We start from the raw sequence: 20331 nt of genomic DNA, 5'->3' as shown, positions 1-20331 counted from the left end.
ATAGCACTTTTGCTATTTTTGCTTCTGTTTTTCTAGTTTATCTGATAAAAAAATCAGTGGCGCTACAACCTGTCTTAGGTCTTGGCCTCAGATTTCTGAATCTGTTTCCTGATAATTTTAAAATCTAATAGGCAAGTAGGTGATCAGCCCCCAGTGCCTGACTCTCGCCGTCGACTTTTTGGGTCTTAAACATGTCGGTTTCCTCACGATGTTTTCCTTCACCGTTCGAGCAAATGTTAAATGCGCACATAGAAAGAAAGTCCATTGGTGCACAGCCGGGGGTCGAACTACGACCTCGGGTATGAGAGTCGCACGCTGAATCCACTAGGCCAACACTGCTCTACAAAACTCTAGTTTATCTGATACAAAGTAAAAATATTTACGAAACCTGATATCAGGAAACTTATTAAGGATGCAGAATTTAAAAATGTCTATTTAAGGATATATAAAAAAATGCTTGGAGTGGCTTTAAGAATTTCATTTCTAAGTTTTTAGGTAAACAAAAGATTGATTGTAAAAATATTGTCCAGGATATATTAAATACCTACAAAAACATAGGCTGTACTCATGTACAGCTAACTCATGTTAAAAAATTATTTTTTGTTGTATAGAGATGACGCAAAAACTCGTAAAAGAAATGCAGCAAAATGTAGCTTTAAACATTAAGTTTTTATTAATCTTTGTATTGAAATCTGTTTAATTGAATCTACACTACTAATAAAACTTAATAAAATAATCTTAAATAATTTCATCATTCCTTTTTTTTTCAATTTTTAATAAATGTTAGCTGCATACATTTTTTTAATCTTCTAAATTTGACGTGGTATGTATAATAAGACTACTGTTTTATTTTTTTTGAACATTTAAAAGAGATCAGAGATAACAGATTTTTTAATATTTCGAAAAAATGAATTACGCCATCTTGTGTAATTTTACTATTCAACAATTTGTTCTAACGATGGATCCTATTAGATTAAATGTCTGTGGTCCATATCGTGAAGTGGTAAAACAATCAACTCTACGATAATACTTTCTGGTCACGCTATACATTTTATGACATTAGCCGTGTATTAGTATTTACTTACGCTTTACTGTTTTTACGCGTGTACTAGCGTATAACTCCTAATTAACTCCTATTTCGTAATTACGCTAGTACACGTCACGGCATAATTACCTTTAGTTTATTGCTAAACATGAACAAATTCATACACATGCATCTAGATACACATATAATAAATATAATGGTTACAAAACACTAGATTACTTGGGTAATATCACATTTTACAGATCAAAACATTATGGAGTCGGTTATTTATCTAAAATGAAAAACCTCTCTTCATGAGGTTTGTCACTTCCGGGTCCAAGGTATTGGCGCCGTAGTTCCAAATCTGGTGGTGACGAAATATCACCTTTAAGGATATTGTAAGATTGTTCGATTGTACTTTCGATTTCGGCTTTGAGCTCCTGAAAATATATTTTTTACAGTTATTCTCAAAGACAGTTTACTTTCATAGTGAAACAAGCGGGCCTACCCCGCAGTAGACACAGTAATCACTACCTAAGTTTTACGGCATCTGCCGTTTGTAAAGACGAAAAGGTACGATGAACACCTTTTAAAATTATGTACACACTACTTTAGTTTCAGTTCGCTTATGCGTGAAATAAAATGGCCTACGAAGAGGCCCGAAGTATTTTTAATAATTCGGTTTTTACATAGGTACATTAAACAAAGTTGTTTGACATAATCCATACCATGTATTTAAAGAGTAAAGTAAGGACGGATATCTAATATTAATAATTCTTTCTTTCTCAAAGAAATAATTTAGTATTATTAATTTTAGATTAAATTTAAATTAAATTTAGTATTATTAATCTAATCTAATCTAAATCTAAAATTAATAATACTAAATTATTTATCTGAGAAACTGTTGTGCAAAGACAAAAGTCATATAATATTTTATTGTGAAGTCATAAATCGTACCTCATATAAGTCAGGAAAGCGCCGGGCGCGCTCTGCCAGGGCAGCGTGGAGGTGGTACAGTAGCAGGCCTCGAAGGTGAGTGTCGCCCAATCCGAGAGCTGCCACGGTCACCAGGGTACCGCGGCACAGACTCTCCTTCAGCGCCAGCTGGGATTCCGACAGCTCTGCAATGGGATAAGTGGATTTCAGGAGAGATAAAATTTGAATTTAGTATACATATTTAATAATTACTATTCTATTAATACCTTAGATATTGTGGTCTAAATAAATTCTTCATCATAAGATATTCTGTTACCAGCTATTATGAAAAAAACTCATATACTCGTATGTATTTGTATAATATAACTTATATTTGATTAAAATGCAAACAAAAGTAGTACCTAATAGAAGTAAATGCACTCTTATATTATATTAGAAGCTACTATGTAATGTAGGTTCTCGTACATATAAAGATATGAAATACAGATCGGATTAAGAAACAATACATATTTAATTCTGTAGTCCAAAATATTTTTATAGTTAAGTTGGGATTACATACAGACCTTTAAAAGTAAACCGTATTTAATAAAAATATATAAGATACAGAGCGATTATATATATTTTGGAACCATGTCTAATTAAAATTAATTAATATATTAATAGGTTATAAAATGCTTAAAGATTACCGCACTTTAACAAACGGAATTCTCATTCATCACCCTCTCAACAGTAGGCATCCTAAACGAATGTTTAGAATAGTTGGCACGAGAACAAACGAACATTTATGCACACATTGGGTTACCTAACAGGTAATATTTGCGGACAATAAAACTGATGAACACTTAGATTATATCACAGGTCAAGCTGCCAAATTCAAAAAGAAATAAATACTAACGGCACTGGTAGCCCTATCCACCTGATGACGACGTGTGGACGAGCGTTTTTTGATGCTGCGCCCATGACAAAGTCGATAATTGAACTGTTTTCACGCGCAAACACCTCTCTTATTATATTCATGAGCTGCGCAGTAACTGTTTACGATGCACCGAACTTGCTAATATATGTGAATTACGCTTTGAGCTTTCAAGTGCGTAGTTTTGGCGGAATAGACGTTTGGAACTTCCGTAATTTTAATTTATTACCTTCGTAGAGATAATAAATTTATTTTGCGGCGAAGATTTGTATGTTCTCGATATAACTGCGTATTAGATTTTCAAATATTAAAACCACTAGCAAAATACCTATTAATGTATATTTAGAAAATCAATGTAGTATAAAAGCTATGTAAAAAAGCAAAACATTATTTTTTTTATTTATTACAGTCAAGATAAGAAATTGAACAATAAAATAAAAAAAATATGTCATCGCCATTCGTTTAGGACAAACTTTATACAAGCATTAAGAAGTCCATAATTAAGTGTTTATAGATATATGCTATGCTATATGTATGTACTAGGTATTTCAGAATAATGTATTCTTATTATACATTTAATAATAAATCTTTTTCGATATATCTATATTATTATTATAAAGAGGTAAAGTTTGTGAGGTTGGAGAGTATAATCTGCTAAATCGCTTTTGATGATTATTTTACCAATTTTTAGCCACGTTATACATACAAATAACGCTATTTGCTAAATATTAACAAAAATTTAAAAGACTGTTTCGTGGTAGTCGGTTTGCACAGTACCTAAGTCGGAGCAAAATCGTCGAAATAAAACGTTTCTTACGAAGGGAGAGAACGTTTAACGATTAAAAGTTGTAGAGCTTGATATAGCGGACTATAAAATCGGCGACAGCATTTGTCAAACTTATATTATCTATACTAATATTATAAAGAAGTAACATTTGTGTTTTTGTATGTATGCTTGTAATGTTTTCACACAAACACAACTAAAATTTAAAATTATTTCACCATTAGAAGGCTGCATCTTCACTGACTGACATAGGCTATATTATATTTTAAAAAAATAGGGAAAAGGAGCCTTAGTCATAATGGAATAATAAAACCCAAGGTGTAAAAAATATTTTATAATTTATAATACTGGACTGATTAAAAAATACTTTCATTAGCATCAAGAAATTTTCTATATCTGTAAAGCATTTTTAAATTTACTTATGTCGGACATTCTACGTAAATAATGTTACGAATTTAAAATCTATCAGATATATATATTCCTTATAATGTAAAATCTGTATATTATTTTGGTTATGAATATAAGTGTGTATCTAATAATCAGGAAGGAAGTAATTATAAACTAATAAACTAAGTAAACTAAAATAAAACTTTTATGATAACAAAAATATATATCTATAGTCCTACTTAGTAGACTTTCCACTACCACGAGATCGGTATCTACGCGAGTGAAACCGCGGAGCATTGCTAGTATTATATAAAATAAGTCCTCCGCCGCGTCTATCTGTCTCTCTGTTCGCGATAAACTCAAAAACCACTGCACGGAATTTATTGTGGTTTTCACCAATATCTAGAATGATGAATAAGGTTTAGGTATATAATTTTTCAAGGTTATCGGGTCACGGCTACAGCCTCGGAGCGAGTCGCTAATATTATTACGATAGTTAATTGAACTAAGAAAAGTTCTACTATTTTTCAGTGCCCAAAGCAATATTTTTTGTAAATATTATTTTGCCTGTTATCCCTAATTAATTTCAGTGTATACACCACTCTATAATTGCTCGTAGGTACTTCTAAGTATTATAACCACTACAAGTAAACAAAACCTTGATATAACCGCATTGTGTTCTAGAAATATTATATATCGTATAGGAGTAACCACTTGTCTACGCAACATGTCTAATGGTAAATGTTTACAAGTACCTAACTCGTTTCATTTAAGTAATTAGCTAAGCTAAGCAGATTCCGATCTCCCATACTAAAATCACATAACACAGATTAATAAGCATGTTTCCCGTCGATTTTTACCAAGAGGAATGAGAGTGTTATTAAGTACTATTAGAATACGAAAAAATATATTAATTTAAAAAAGTAAACTATTACCCGAAAATAGATGCAATCACTCAAGAGTGAAGTCTTTCTTGCAGTTAGTTGATATTTAATTAGTTTGTGACAGTAATATTTATATAATTAAAGGTCAAGCCATAATGTCTGTTCTTCTTCTTTATTTGGTGCCACTCTATTACTGGAGGTTTGCCGTCAGTCTCGTGATGCGAGTCTCTCCCTGCGCCAGATGCATCGACTGTTCCGCAGTCGCGATACCCAACCACTCCTTAACGTTATACGTTATATTACGAAGCCATGATTTCTTCCTTCTACCAAGACGTTGTTTAGCCTAGATTCTACCTATTCTAATTAGTTGAAGGAGGTGGTAGCGGTCATAGCGCAACACGTGGCCCAGGTATGAAACTTTCCGTTGTGTTTTTTCCCCTAGTGTTTATTATATATCTATTACGAATCTCATTTCTACTAGTATGTAGTTAGATGCAGGATTAATAATCTGGTTAAAATATTCTTATCTATATCTCGTCAATGTCTAGATTAAGTTTCCCAAAAAGGCTGCCAAGGATACTCTGCATTTGTTTATGTCTGAGGGCACGATTGAACTACAGTCCATGCACTGCTAAGTATAATAGAGGTTGCGATAAGGCCGCCCGTTACCTTATAACTTTTGTAACCTGCTTTTTTATTTTTGTTGTGTATGTTTGTGAATAAGGTAATAAAGCATAAATAAATAAATACGCAGCCGTGATTTAAAAACGCTGTTAAAATTCGTACTGGTATAGTTTTGTTATTAAAATCGGATGAAACCCGAAATATATAAATTTATTCTCAATATATTTTAAGCTATTGTCATTATCTTACTATTCCTCAGTGCCAATATCATACATAATAAACCTGGTTCTTTAAACAACGATTCATCACTTTTCTGATATATGTTCAGAAGTTCTTTTCTCTCATCCGTCAATAAAAGATATCGAATATAGATTTGAAGGGTATGGAGGATCGTTTGTGAATTGTTATTGGTTTCAATTCAATAGTGACGTAAGCGCATTCCTTGGTATGCGCTAGTGCGCTTTTGCATTTCAAACACGTTATCGCACAATTTCCACAAGGATAACAAAAATCACATAAGTCATAACATAATGTACAAAACACATCACCAGTTGGATAGCATCGTGGCCCGATTATTAAAGGTTTATTTGAAAATATTTTGGCGCCTTTCTAAATGACCTTATTTGAAAATAAACCCCGTTCGCTTAGACTAGGTTTTTTAATACAAATTTTGCCAAATTTTAGACTATGTTCTTGATTTATAAACTGAAGGCACAAAAGCGGGTTCAAATCAGTAACTCTCTTTTTAATACACGAAAATTCTGACTTAACTGTATACGTCAAGTTTACACAGATCGAGTGGAATTGACTGACGATATTCTGAGTAACGATGTCGATAGAATTGACCTGTTTTGAAAATAGCTCAGGGAATCTGCTTGGATAGAATATTATTCGTGAATAGGGTTGAAAATATAATGTTCAGGTATATATTTTTATTGATATATACCTTTTAAACATTATGTTTGTCTCATGTTGATAAATTCACGTACATTCGACTTAGGAAAGGAATAATAGTTGTTTAAAGCCAATGTCAAAATAAATAAATGATAATAAATCTTATTTTATGTAAAATCATCTACATTTTGAAATCGTCACAATGTATGGTCAGAAAAATAAATTACCATAATGCTCTTTGATTGAATATATATAATTTTGAATAAGTGTAAGCTATTGGAAGGAAAGTGTATACAAGCGTAGCCAGCAGAAATAAGTTTTTTTAGTGTAGAGACATATAAATCTTATTTTTTAATAACTCTATATAATGATGAACATATTGAATAATCTTATTGCGAAATATAAAAGATTTAAGAGATAGGAAGCGAGTTTGTTTTTTAGTATGTATTACAAGAGCACGCTACATAATATATATGTTAGGTATGTATTGCCACGCTTATCAACTTATCACTGGCAGAACACTATACGCTTGTTGCCTGTCAAATGAAAATACGATAAGAGATGTGATCTTAAATGTATGATTTTATCGCAATATTTCAATATATACCCTAGAGAACCACAATTGAAACTATTCAATATTCTCAGTATTGTTTTTGAAATGATTTTATTTGTTTTGTGTAAGAACTTACCATGCCACCTACAGCCGTCCACTTCTCCCAACTCCCAAATTAACCGGCACTGCAAATCCACCACAATTTGATTAGTTTTCGGAATATACTTATACACTCTGTTCAAATAAAACTTCTCTAATTCAGCTACATTTTCAAAATTCAACGATCCAATCAAACTCCCGAGTGCACTTTGGATTGCGGAGATATTACTATTTGGCACTCTCAGTCCACAAGTAAGACAACGCCATGCTGACGTAGGATTTAACGGGTCTATAGGAAGAAGGGAACCAGAACAATTTGTATCGAAGCATTTCAGAGCTGCTAAAAAAGTTCCTCGCTCCGTTGCATCACTGCATCTTTCACATTTGCACCAAAAATGTTTCGTTTTAAATAAATGTAGACGTCTGGCAGGTGTTCCCCACAATAAGCCAGAATAGCAGGTGGTGATTTCAGTACCGGCCGCAATAGGTTTAACAGCCTTTATTATCATATGGCACTCCTTATTAAAATTATACTTTGTATTCGGCACACAGTTATGATTCATCAAAGACGACACGGGGAACAATCCCCGCATACTCATTTCCTTTCGGCCATAAGGAACGGCTATTTGAAATGCATTTGCATCAAGAATACAGACGGCTAACGTCAATAAATGTTCTTCCTCTGATGATAAATCAAAATACTCTTTTAATTCCTTTATTTCGCTTCCGTGTTGAGGAAGTGTATGAGCTTGAAGGGCTCTCAATAATTCTTGTTGATCTTCCGGTAATGACAACGTCCTTATAGGAGCCAAGCACCTTGATAGCAACGTATCACTTATATTTTCAATAGATACTTTGCTACACCAACCGGAAATTACAATACAATCGTCGTAATGTGTATTGCTGTTCTGACACTGGTGGGAGCATAACAATAAGCCGCACTTATTGCAGCGGAACAATGTATCAATGTCCATTTTCCCACATACAGTACATCCTTGTTGGATCGTAGTTCCCGATCGCGGGCCGTAAACAAGTGGATGGTCTACGAATAGTAGTTCACCTGACTTAATATCTTCAGTGGCGAAAAGGCCGCGGCCACCGATGTCTGACGACTTGATAGTCCACTTGTGGTAATGCCTGGCAGGTTGGATGTCGTGAAGATGGTCCTGTACTAGAAGCGACAATTGATCCATTGATAACATCCTGTCGGTACTCGCCCGGTGCCGGCACTGCACTGCGCACTCGCCGTGAATATCAACTCTAGTTAGTTTGATAACAAATAGGCGCTGATCGGATATACATTATACATCGCCAAAAACATGTGCTCATTTATTCTTAATTAACTATGACTGACGTGCGCCAGATTCGAGAGAAGTTCCTGTTTAGTTTAACACTTAAATAACTCTTCCAGGTGAGCACGATTTCACGTTAGCGTTTCGTTGGTACGTTTGCTAAATAATTTAGTTTGGGTGAAATACTGGGAGAGGTTATATAATGTAATTTAAAATAGTTATTGTTATTTTTAAATAGACGTCTTACGTGAGAAAAATCATTGTTAGACGCAATCGGTCATTGATACAAAAATAAATATGAGTTATAGAGCAACGTTAAACATATTTAAAATGCGAATGGTATAATATTACGACTGGTAAAAATTATCCACGCGCCAATTCAGAAATTCTATACGCATAACACATACATTATTCATATTTATACACTATTATAGGTATGTATAGAAAACTTATATAGTTGATTAATAAAAAAGTGACAGAGCGATAAACTTATGAAATATAGCTTTTGTCTATTGACATTTTCCATAGCATAAATTGCGTAGTATAGATAGGTACTCTTCTAAAATGTTGCCTAGTATCCTGGTAACATGATCTACTATTGTTCCCATACAAAAGTTGGTCAGTCTCTATGACTTGCTGTTCCATATGGACGTTACGAAATTTATCTGTGAAAACTGTGTTAGGGAGTTACCCCTGGTGCCTAATTTGACTTTTCATAATAATACGGAAATGCAAATAACATACGAATATAATGCCGAAGAGTGCCCGTGGTATTACTACGATAGTTCGTATAAAACACTGCTAGGAGCCTGTCTTATTTGCCTAGGTGAGTTTAAACTTTTAAATGGGTCAAACTATTTTTAACTGCCTTCACATAACCGAAAGGAAATACAATTCAAGGTCTTTTAGATATGTTCACGTATATTATGTGACAAACGGAGATGATACGTATTGATAATCAAAATGTTTAACAAGTCAGCTCACTTGCAATAAAGGCCGATTTACATTATCTTAGTGTTTAGGAGAGTGCTTTAGTACAACTTGAAAGGCAAGTTCTTTAGCGTAGCGTTTACTAAAGCAAGTAGCGTTTACATGTTTCAACTAAAGTACTATCCTAAAGCACTCTCCTTAACACTAAGATAATGTAAATCGGCCTTACAGATGGACACTTTAGTGTTAAAATGTCCCATGAATGGTCTGAAATACGCGACGCGACGCGCAGAAGTTATTTCTTTTTTTCCTTATGAATTACTATATATAATATTTGTGTCATTTGATTGTACCTACTCAAAACGTGATAATTCTTTTTCTACTTACCAATAAAACCTAAATTCTTTGTGTGATAATCGGGAAAAGAAATTTCAAATTTGTTTGATAAATATTAATTGTTGGAACTATGACAGGCTGTCTCCTCCATTTACCATTATGGAGTTACCACTTACTAACGTACTACTACTGTTACGTGTTGATCATAAATATATAAGATATTTTACGTATGCTATGCACAGAAATAGATCAATCAATCAATCCAAATACGTTTATTCAGTTTAGATGCGTCTTAGGGCATGCTTATGAATGTCAAAAACGTTTACAAAATTCGCGAAAGAGCAAGACTACGCCATCCGTTCGCAAAACTTCCATGAGGCCTTGTTCTGAGAAGAACGGGCAAGAAACTCAGCCAGTTTTACCCTCAAATAAAGAGATGTAGATACTGTTATGAAACGATTTACCAAGCATCATTATACAATTAATTATTAATCTTGACATTGATAAGAAGACTGGTAACAGGTGTATTCGGGTTGCTGCTCAACAGTTGGCTGTTTGCCACCTTCATGCACAGTCACCTACTTACTTCAAAAAGTCATCTTTTAGTACTGAATCTCTGTACAGCCTCTCTTGGGAGGAATTTACTTGGATTCCCATTTGCGGCATCGTCTGCGTTAGCAAAAAGGTATGCTAAATGAAATCCGACATATAAGTATTAATACCCTAAAATACATAAAATACTTATTCACTCCGCTGGTGAATCGACCCAAAGTTAGCCTTGGTCTCTGAAAGGAGTGGCTATCTTTTCGGATGAAAGTGAACGGAGTGTTAATAAAGTGTATCTCGGAAAAAACTTAACTTAATTTTGTAGCAAAATTTTTAAACGTATTTCCTTTAGAAAATCACTTGTTAGAAGGCGCAGTATACTAACTCCATGCCTATTAGTAATACTGGCTGCCCATCGTTTGAAAATGAATTACTAATTTTGTTTAATGTAATTTTTCTGTGTGTAGGATTTTGTTGAAACTGTATTAACCGTCTATAGAATTTACGATGTAGATGTTATTTCTAGATGGCTATTCGGCCCTGATGCGTGTCAGCTTTTTGCTTTCCTAAACCAGTTCTATGGTATATTTCAAATGACGTCTTTGTTCTCGCTGGTTCTTGAAAGATACATACTTGCAAGGCATACAAGACGAGGTTTGTACAAAGAATAATATGTGAATCATTATTAATTTTAATACACCATAATATAGGCACACATATGGATATGGAGACTCTCAATAGGTCCGAAATAGGTCCGTTGTGCGTACCTAACCTTTGTTAGCATTCAATTTCATATATGTTTTCTAAAAGTGGATTTTTTCTTTGGAACACTGCAAATTCAATTCTTTACTATAATAAATAGGAAAGATTTGTATATTTGTAACGAATAAACTCAAAACTACTCGACAGAATTTCAATCCCCATAAGAGTGACATAGGCTTTATGCTTTATTTGTGTAGCCGTGTCACGTGTGACGCCGCCAGCGGCGAGCGTAAAATAAAACGCAGCTCTCGAGACCTGCAATAGAGGACAGCCTTGCGATTCTGTAAATCACTTTTCGGACTCTCACAGCGGTTTTCGCAGCGGCGGTCGCGCTTAAATCAGTCGTAAAGCAATCATTCTACGATTTGGCATTCTGATAAACAATAAACTACAAGCTCCCTCCTCATCAGAATGCCAAATCGTAAAATTACCGCTTCACGACTGATTTGATAGCGACCGCCGCTGCGAAAACCGCTGTTCGAAAAGTGAGTTACAGAATCGCAAGGCAGATGTGGTGTGTGATCTGTTTTTTGAATAAATAGACTGTACCGTACTGGACTGTACTGTGTTTATATACCATATCGTTGCCTATAGGGCCTAGCAGGAGATACTCTACATATAACTATGTATAATATACACTAGCATAGGGTTATTATTTAAGCTACCGTGTACAGTCTACTAAATCTCGTGTTAAAAGAGTATACAATTTGTTTCAGAAAGAAGGCTATGTTTTAGATATTATTGGTCTTTAGTTGCTTTGACCTGGGTTAACAGTTTAGTATTTGCGATACCGCCTTTATTCGGATACGGAGTCTACTCGTGCGACACCACAGGAACAGCTTGTATGTATTTATGGTCGTCTTCACGCGCAAGTGGAAAACATTTGGGCTACGCGATCCCGTATGTTTTATTTTGCTGCGTTCTACCTGTCGTTGGAATGTAAGTTTAAATTTCTAATTAATAATTTTCTTTATGGAAGCGTATGTGTTGACTACTTGAGTTGATCTTTTAATTTTAAAGGCAAGGGCTAATAATAATAATAATAATTATTAATATTTTGTTTTGATATAATAATAATATATATATAATAGATATATCAAAAAAAAATATTTATCGCAAGAATATGGAACAAAAATGTGTAAGGTGGTACAATCGTAACTTCGCATATTCTGCCACACACAATGGCGCGCAAATGTGTCTTAATGTCATAAGGAATTTTTAGTCAAAGTAAATTCTTATATTACTTGTATCGTACATACTTTAATAAATTTATATCTCACGCAAAGAATCATTTATAACATATTTAAACCGTCGATTCGTATAATTAATTTTGTGAGAGACAATGTAAAAATTAATTTCGTATTTAACTCTGCATCGTTTTCTAAAGCAAGTAAAATCTGGCCTGGGGGCTGGGTTAAATCAACAATTATTATTTTGCTTGGAATCAACCCAGGCTTAGTGGGAGTAAATTTATAAATAAAAATGAATCGCAAAGTATGTTGCTAAGAGCGAAAATCGAAGACGACTGGACCAGTTCGAGTATTTTTTAAATTATTTCCTTGAACTCTGAAGGAAGGTTCTTTTGGAGAGAAAAATCTGAAAAAATATTTAAAAAAACAGCGAACAGTTGCTATGGGACAGCAAAGTAAAATTTTTCAATATGTTTGTAGTTTCTAAATACATAGGCTAAGTAAAAAAAGACCTTCTTAAGTGTGCAATAATAAACCTTTATGAAAAAAAACGATGTTGTGAATTTAGGTATGTGGTTAACCACTAATCCATATCGGTCAGACCGTCCTGCGTACTATAAAATAAACGTTTATCAAAAATTGCGAATGTGATATCATAAATACAACATTTACAGATTCTATTATATGGGTAAAGCAAGCCGACTGGAATGTATTTATTACAGAAATGAAATACTTCGAGAGGAAAAACATTTGACGAAGGTAGTACGTCTTACATTTATCATTCTTTCTTTTGATTTGTTCAGCAACGATGTATATTACAAGGTACCATGCCCGGTACAAAGGCATGGTACTGGTAGCTGATATTTTTTCTTAAATGGTAACCATGGTAACAATTACGATATTTGTGTACTTGCTAGTTTCGCATATTTCATAATTCTGAGTAAATTAAAACTTAAAAGAGAACAAATCCAATTTGACATGCCGGAGTCTCGACTCTGAATACACGTTCAGTTCGCTTTCGGGTCCGTTTCTGTGCTTAATTTAGTCATCTTTTACAAATTGCTCCATCTTAAGTCAAAACAATATCAAGGGCGTTGCCAGGAGACGGAAGCAGGTAGGGGCAGCTGGCCCTCCTGGAAAATTGTCAAAGCCTTACTTTCATTGCGTAATATGTGTGACTTATGTTTACATGTTTTTTTATTGCACAGTCAAGACCACGAATAAGCTTTTACTTGCTGTACACAACTTATACTTTCCCATCCTCTTTACATACTTCTACTAGATTCTACGATAGTTAGTAGTATCTTTTAAGTGTAACACTCGCTATATTATAAACTTTTTGGCAATTTTTAGTGTATACACGCTCTATGCGTCATAACCTTGGCGTTATGGATCCCAGCAGCATTATTGGCTGGTATTCAATGGTTTCCTCTACTTGTATTCGGTTATCGACCCCATGCCCCACCAGTTTTGGCTTTGATTGCGCCCCTCACTTCTGAGGTAAGATCAAATCAGATTTAATAATATTTAAAATCTCAAAATTATTAGAAGCCTTGTGTGTATTATGCGTTAAGATAAATATAGTCCAGTAAAAGAAAATTACAATTCGTAAAAATTTATACATCCAGGTTTTGTCTTATTTTGTATTTAATTTATTTTTTAGTTCTGGGTTCGATTCCTTCCGTATACTTATGTAATATTATATGTTATAGATATTAATCGGACACAAACGCATGTTAAGGCAAGACAAACTAACATTAGCAACGTTATGTATTTTTTGTGACGTTGATATCACACGAGTGATTACGTCAAAATCAAGAGCCTATAAAGCTTATTATATATTTATGTGATATGACTTTAATTTATAGGCAGCAACTTGTGTACCCGTCTTAAGCTACCTGTCATCGGATGCTCGGATACGAGCAGCACTTTTGGGACGCATGCGCAAAAACTACGCCCTTCTACCACCTCAGTACGCGATGAGATATCGAAGGGACCAAGTTTGTTTTAAGACGCTTTAAGGTTTTAAAGCGAAATGTGAAATAAAAACGCAACGCGAATCGGAAAACTTATTAAAACATATGGTGTTCTAAAAACACTTTCATAATTGTCACTTATTTAGCGCTAGTAATGGTTATTAAGATGTTTGAAAATGACTGGAACTTCTACAAAATATTGTTAATAGCATAACATACCCCTTTGGTTTCAAGGATATAGTAAGTAGTTGTATTTGCTAGCTACTACGCATTTGGCTTCAATTCAATCAAGAAGAAGAAGTTGAAATTGAGGTTTATAAAAATTTTGACATAGGTTTTAGTAGGAAGTGAATGTGTAGGGAAATGTAAAGCGTTGCTTTTATGAAGTTGTATGTAAATATAATGTTTTTATCTGTATAGTTTTAATTTTTAAATAAACAGTGATTATATTGTACAATATTGTCCTTAACATTATTTGTTACAACTTAGTCTTATTATATTGTTTTACTTGAGTTTTTGTTCTAATACAACCGTTCAATAAGACTTATTAAGTCTTATAAATGAGGTGAATTCTGTGTAAGACGCCAAACACTTATTTATAATTAAAAAAAACATTTATAAAATAAAAACGTATAAGTATAAGTAAAATAACTACAAAATTCTTGGTATCCTCAGTAGGTCCTAACCAGCCAGTAAGATTGACAAGACAGACATAGCGCTAAGTATATAAACATACAGTTATAAGTATATATAATATATAACTGTATGTTAAATCTAATACGAATTTTACAAGAGTCATTCTTAGCCCTAACTCTCGATTCTGAATCTTACCCAAAAGTTGTCATAGGTTATTAAAACATATTTATATATCTAAAGGACTTTGCATCTAAGGCACGATATTTAATGTCTTTTTAGTCAGCACCGGGAACCAATATCTGATATATTTAGCGACGAAAAGCAGCCACCAAAACAACTCTGCTTAAGGGACTAGTTATATGTACGTAGTTTTAAAAAACTTCGTTCTTTATAATACAATTAATTAGTAAGCAAAGGCGTCAAGCTTCTAAATTGTCACACGTACTTTAATCACAAGTAACTAACTAATTATTAATGAACGATTCTGGTTAAGACCTACTTTGTGTATAGAGTCAAACAAGAGTACAATGCGGTTTTAATATAACAATGTGGTGGATTAGGAAACAGAGCGTAAACAAACCAGATGAAGGTACGTGATGTAATTTGATATATGTATTATTAATAATATATCAAGATATTATCCTTGGCTTGCAGAAATTGACTTCAGTCGACCGGTGTATTTATGAGAATAAACATAAAATGGAACTTTGTGCTTGGAGTGAGATATTTACGGATGAAGATCGGAGTATTTTAAGAGATGGGTTGATTTTTACAGGTAACGTTTTATAATAGTTTATAAAGGAATAATATACATATTTTAATATTGTTTTTATGTTAAGAGTATCCTTGCAATGCATATAAATATGGTTAACTAGCTGGTGCCCGCGACTTCGTCTGCGCAGGATTAAAATAATATTTGTCCAAATGATGTATCGTGAAAGACATATTTTATTTACTTTAAATAGCAGAAGCGATAAAAGTATCTATTTTCATTTAGGAATAAATTTATTACTACCAGTGCATCCTACTAATATTATAAACGCGAAAGTTTGTAAGTATGGATGTATGTATGTTAATCTTTCACGTAAAATCTACTGAAATTAATGAAACTTTACACAATATAGCTTATATATCAGAATAACATATAGACAATTTATAAAGATTTTAAAATTATGACGATTTATTAGAAATACCAGTATAGAGATTCATAAGGTTATTGTGCTCGATACTTAGTTAAATATTAGAAAATAATTTGAAAAGACAGACTTTTTTTTCTTAATTCAGAGAGAGAGAAAGAGAAAAAAGAGATTTTCAATGTTACGCTTTAAGAACTTAAATTTTATTAATTTTGTGCTTGATTAGATCATAGAAAAGGCGCATATTGCAGACGATGTAAGAAATAACCATTCTCGACCTCCCTTATTCATTATAGTAGTCATTACACAATTTCAACTATAGCAGTGTATCTTTTCATCACATCGTGAACATAGTTTCACAGAGAGGTGAATGTGTACTTTAGTTTAGGCGCTGTAAAACATTTAATGACATAATGGTTTGAATTAAAACAAAAGAGTCGATGGGTCCTAGATATCAATTCTTTCACTTCCTTGTTTATTCACTTTAGTTTGTTAGTATAAAACAGGCCCAGTTATTTGTAGAGACAGATTGGGTTCTAATTCTTGCCAGAATTGATGTAACGGACGCTCTGATTAATGATCTAGAAATCGAACAAAACTATATCTATTTTCAGAGACGACGTCTGCTCTATTTAGTGTGTGCTTGAACCTATCTATCCTGTTGACGAATCTAAGATACGATTTGAGCTATCGAAATTTGGCGTTCTTCACTATTATTACTTGTCTTCGTCGTTTCCCTTTTTCTAAGTTAGCGTATTCAGAAAGGTAAGAAGCAGAATTTTGTACTCCTATATGCTACAATTTCACCCTCATACCTATACTTTTAATTGAACAATAAATACGTATTATGATTGTTTTATAGACGAAAATTAGCCTACATTTTTATGTTAATCTTCAAGGCACGAGAAACGTTCAAATTAATAATACGGTTAAAATTCAACGAGTTAATTTAACCAAATAATATAAGATGTCAGTGATGAACTATATGTTGAAACTTGCAATCTTATGTAAAGTATGCATATCTAGTAGCTTACTTGGTTAATCAGTGTGTACTTATTCTGAAGGATTCCCGGCAATGTAATAATGCTGTTTTGTTGGAAAAGTTGCTTATAAAGACAAATGATCAAGCTAGGAATTTCTCTGTCCCAAGACTCATCATATAAAATACTATTACTACTATTTTGTAATTTTCAAGTGTCTGTTTCATTTTCATTTCGCACCCAGAATATTCATGATTATTTTTCCGACCCAAATATCGGCCAATAGAATTGCACCATTCGACGTCACGTGGTACAACCTACATGGTATTATACTGAAAATTTTTTGTGAAAATTTTCTCTGGTCGTTGCTTCAAGAAAAGTATTAAGTAGTTGTTTTATTCATTATGAAATTCTTATTTGTTAACTGTATCAATTAAAGAAAATATAATGATATTTTTAAATATGTGAGTCTAAACGCCAATTCTCTGACAATATTTTTTCTTTTCAGTTCACCAGACATCAACGATTCCTGTACTTTCAATGGATTTTGGAACACTTTTCTGTCTGTTTATGAAGTGGAATGTCTCACACACGTTTGCATTGAACGTTATGTTGTTGCGAAATATATTAATAACGGTAATAGTTATATTTATTACAAAGATTAATTACTAAATAACAAAATTTGGTTATTTGCCTTTTAGAATCTAGATCACTTTAGATTCTGAAGTATTTGGACCAAACCATTTTCTGAACCTCTATTTATCGCTCCATTTATGTCTTCTATTTGTCTTATCTTTCATAGGTATCCAGTCCACTATTAATCTTGGAATTGTGGTGTTTTATTATTATTATAATAATGTTTAAAATTTGTTGAATGTAGCCTAGCCTCAGGAAACTCTGAAGATTATTATTATTATATTTTAAGCCAGAAAGCTCCTAATACAGTACACTATAGTTGTGGTATTTGGTATTTAAGCCCGTTTATTTTATTTTCAGGGTGGCCCCTGATAAGATGGCATTATACTATGTACCAAGGACTATGTGTTCTATTCGCTTTGTTATACTCAGTTCCACCTCTATTTGGAATAGGAAGCTATGAGTTGGATTTTACATGCGATTCTTGTGTGTTTGATATGGTTTTACCAAATTCATGGCATAAATATATTGTCGTTTCGATTTATTTGCTACGGAGTTTTAAATCAGCATTTTTTATGTAAGTATTGTTTTGTACTATTTTATTAATTTTTATAAAATATTCCCTTTCTCCTCGCCATGATTTAAGAATCATCATTAAAACAACGCATCTAACACTACGTTTAATAAAACTTTAACATCAATGAAAATTATTTTGAAATTGTGATAATTAAACAAGTTTTTCTCATGTAAAGTAGGATTGCTATGAAATTTACATTCGTGAAACAGTGAGAATTCATTTTTCAATTTCAAAGATTCAAAAATTTCTTTCAAAGGGGCAATATGTCACTTCTCTTGAATCTTTGTTCAAGATAAGATATTATAGGATATTTAGGTAGGATATTTAGGTACTTTCAACCTGAAATACCAAATACAAATTACACATATAGGGTCACGCGCATCCCATCACAATTACTCAGACAAAGTATGATAAATACGAAAGCGACTTTAAACTCTTTACTGATTTTGACCATCACGGAGAATGTAGATGATAAATCCTCCAATAGTGCTATTAATTCAATACTTTTCGAGTTGTTCTAACTTTCATTACATTTTAGGATCGTCATGCTATACTGGGCTCGGAAATTGGGATTAATAAATAAATCCAAAAAAATGATAGAGCAAGCACCTTTTACGAAGGTAAAATTATCCTATTTTCCTGTTAAAACAAACTTCTTAAAAGTTCGTGGAAATTAAGACAAGTTCACAACGAATATGTTTTGTCGTCATTTTCGAAAAGGATTGCGATCTTAAGAAGTTCTAAAGATCTATAATTTGTTGCTGTTATTTTCCTTGAACTCTGATTGCGGCGCACAAAATTAATTGTTTAATTAATTATTTAACGGGTTATCTAATAAAAAAAAGGTAGCTGGCCTGAATAGTAATCAAATGTTTCTGTAAGTTATTAAAATAAAAATCCATGGTTGTAAAGTAATATTTTTTAACCTAATTTTAGGAGTAATTTAATACTTTCTAAAGAAATACTAACAGTTCTAGTAACTAATATAAATATGTATATATATAAAATATGTTTGCAGAGTGTTCTTATAATTACAATAGTAAATTTGCTGTGTTGGTGCCCTATTACGATGATACGTGGCTTGGTAGTTTTCTACAGTTTTCTCGGATCCGGATTTATTCCATCAGCGTGGGTAATTCAGTGGGCATTGTGGATTAATTCTGTAAGTATTGAGGGAAGTTGTACCAGATACAAGCATGAAGGCCGTAACGAACTTCATGACAAAATCAAATGACATTGAGGTTTTTATAGCTGAAACACACGCATCCATTTTATCACAATAATCTATGGTTTCTCTAATTTATTCTGTTTTACTTATTTAACATACTAAGGGTATAGATAATACGGAGAGAGGGGTTAGAATGGAATGTAAAAATAGAAATCTAATTGTAATTGTTAAACTGAATCTTCTAATGCAACTTCCAACAAGGTTGCGTTAAACGTTTAACGCTTCTGGGTAGAGGGAATAGAAAGAGACAGAACGATAGTGAATGCTACCAATTTTCATTTCCACATTACGAAATTTCACTTCTTCCGCGCGTAGGGACACACACTATTTTTATTTGAGGTCAGCCATTCGAATTTGTTTGTTTAATAGATATAGAGATACATAAATTTCCGCGTTTTTTTTTTACTTTTTAAAGTAATACTTGACTAACTTAAACAATTATTGTTTTGTCAGAAGAAAACGTTGGCTGAGTTGTTCAGCGTTTCACTACCATTTAGATGGTTGTTGCAAAATATTTACTATTACAAAAGTTGTTAACTAATAAAATTAATTTTAAATTTATTGTTAACCGAATCTAGATTGCCCCGGCTGCCACTTCACTGTCTCTATTCATGATCGATGAAGGTATTGGCCAGACGGTGAATCAATACAATATGGCTCCGAGAGAGAAAAATAAAATATAATTAAGATTTACAATTTAACTGTGTGTAAAGTCAAGAATACCCTCTACCATCTTTTATTTTGTTTTATATTTATATCATTATATATTTTTTTAAAGTAAATTCATTTAATGGTTTCAAATTGTAAAAGTATGGCTTGTGTTATCATTATTTTAATTACCTCGTATCATTACTAATTATATTAATTAAATAATTATTATGGTGTATTTTGTTTTACTGCATATTCCCACATAATGTGATTTTCTTCCCATTTTCACGATGACAACTCCTAAAAGTACCATAAGGACCTCATTTAACAAGAAAACGCAATTTCAATGCCCACAGCGGC

The 20331-nt window shown here is 32.9% G+C and overlaps 2 protein-coding genes across 5 annotated transcripts; one reads left to right on the top strand and one right to left on the bottom strand.

The window, feature by feature from the left end:
* Positions 1-1212: 1212 nt before the first annotated feature.
* On the bottom strand, positions 1213-9035 carry LOC125056282 (SET domain-containing protein SmydA-8-like). Its single transcript, XM_047659310.1, is given in 5 exon segments — positions 1213-1464; positions 1982-2145; positions 7136-8311; positions 8314-8358; positions 8987-9035. Coding segments are annotated over 5 exon segments (1590 nt in total). The 3' UTR covers positions 1213-1308.
* On the top strand, positions 8979-20207 carry LOC125056046. 4 transcript variants are annotated; one of them, XR_007117994.1, is made up of 9 exons: positions 8979-9216; positions 10179-10341; positions 10729-10856; positions 11681-11903; positions 12829-12913; positions 13508-13654; positions 14023-14370; positions 15046-15127; positions 15421-15438. XR_007117994.1 is itself a non-coding variant. In XM_047658899.1 (8 exons), the coding sequence occupies exons 2-8, from the start codon at positions 15466-15468 to the stop codon at positions 20004-20006; spliced, it is 903 nt and encodes a 300-aa protein (XP_047514855.1). In that variant the 5' UTR covers positions 14208-14370; positions 15421-15465; the 3' UTR covers positions 20007-20207. The 4 variants fall into 4 exon arrangements, 3 of the variants coding, with proteins under 3 accessions (XP_047514855.1, XP_047514853.1, XP_047514854.1); XM_047658899.1 differs by lacking the exons at positions 8979-9216; positions 10179-10341; positions 10729-10856; ... (2 more) ...; positions 13508-13654; positions 15046-15127 and adding exons at positions 16517-16667; positions 17391-17518; positions 17879-18095; ... (1 more) ...; positions 19114-19257; positions 19902-20207 and having other exon boundaries at positions 14208-14370; positions 15421-15541; XM_047658897.1 differs by lacking the exons at positions 8979-9216; positions 10179-10341; positions 10729-10856; ... (3 more) ...; positions 14023-14370; positions 15046-15127 and adding exons at positions 15177-15355; positions 16517-16667; positions 17391-17518; ... (2 more) ...; positions 19114-19257; positions 19902-20207 and having other exon boundaries at positions 15401-15541.
* Positions 20208-20331: the final 124 nt, after the last annotated feature.

The sequence above is a fragment of the Pieris napi genome, chromosome 14 (assembly GCF_905475465.1).
Source record: "Pieris napi chromosome 14, ilPieNapi1.2, whole genome shotgun sequence".
Lineage (NCBI taxonomy): Eukaryota > Metazoa > Arthropoda > Insecta > Lepidoptera > Pieridae > Pieris > Pieris napi.
This window is presented reverse-complemented; position numbering and strand designations above follow the sequence as displayed.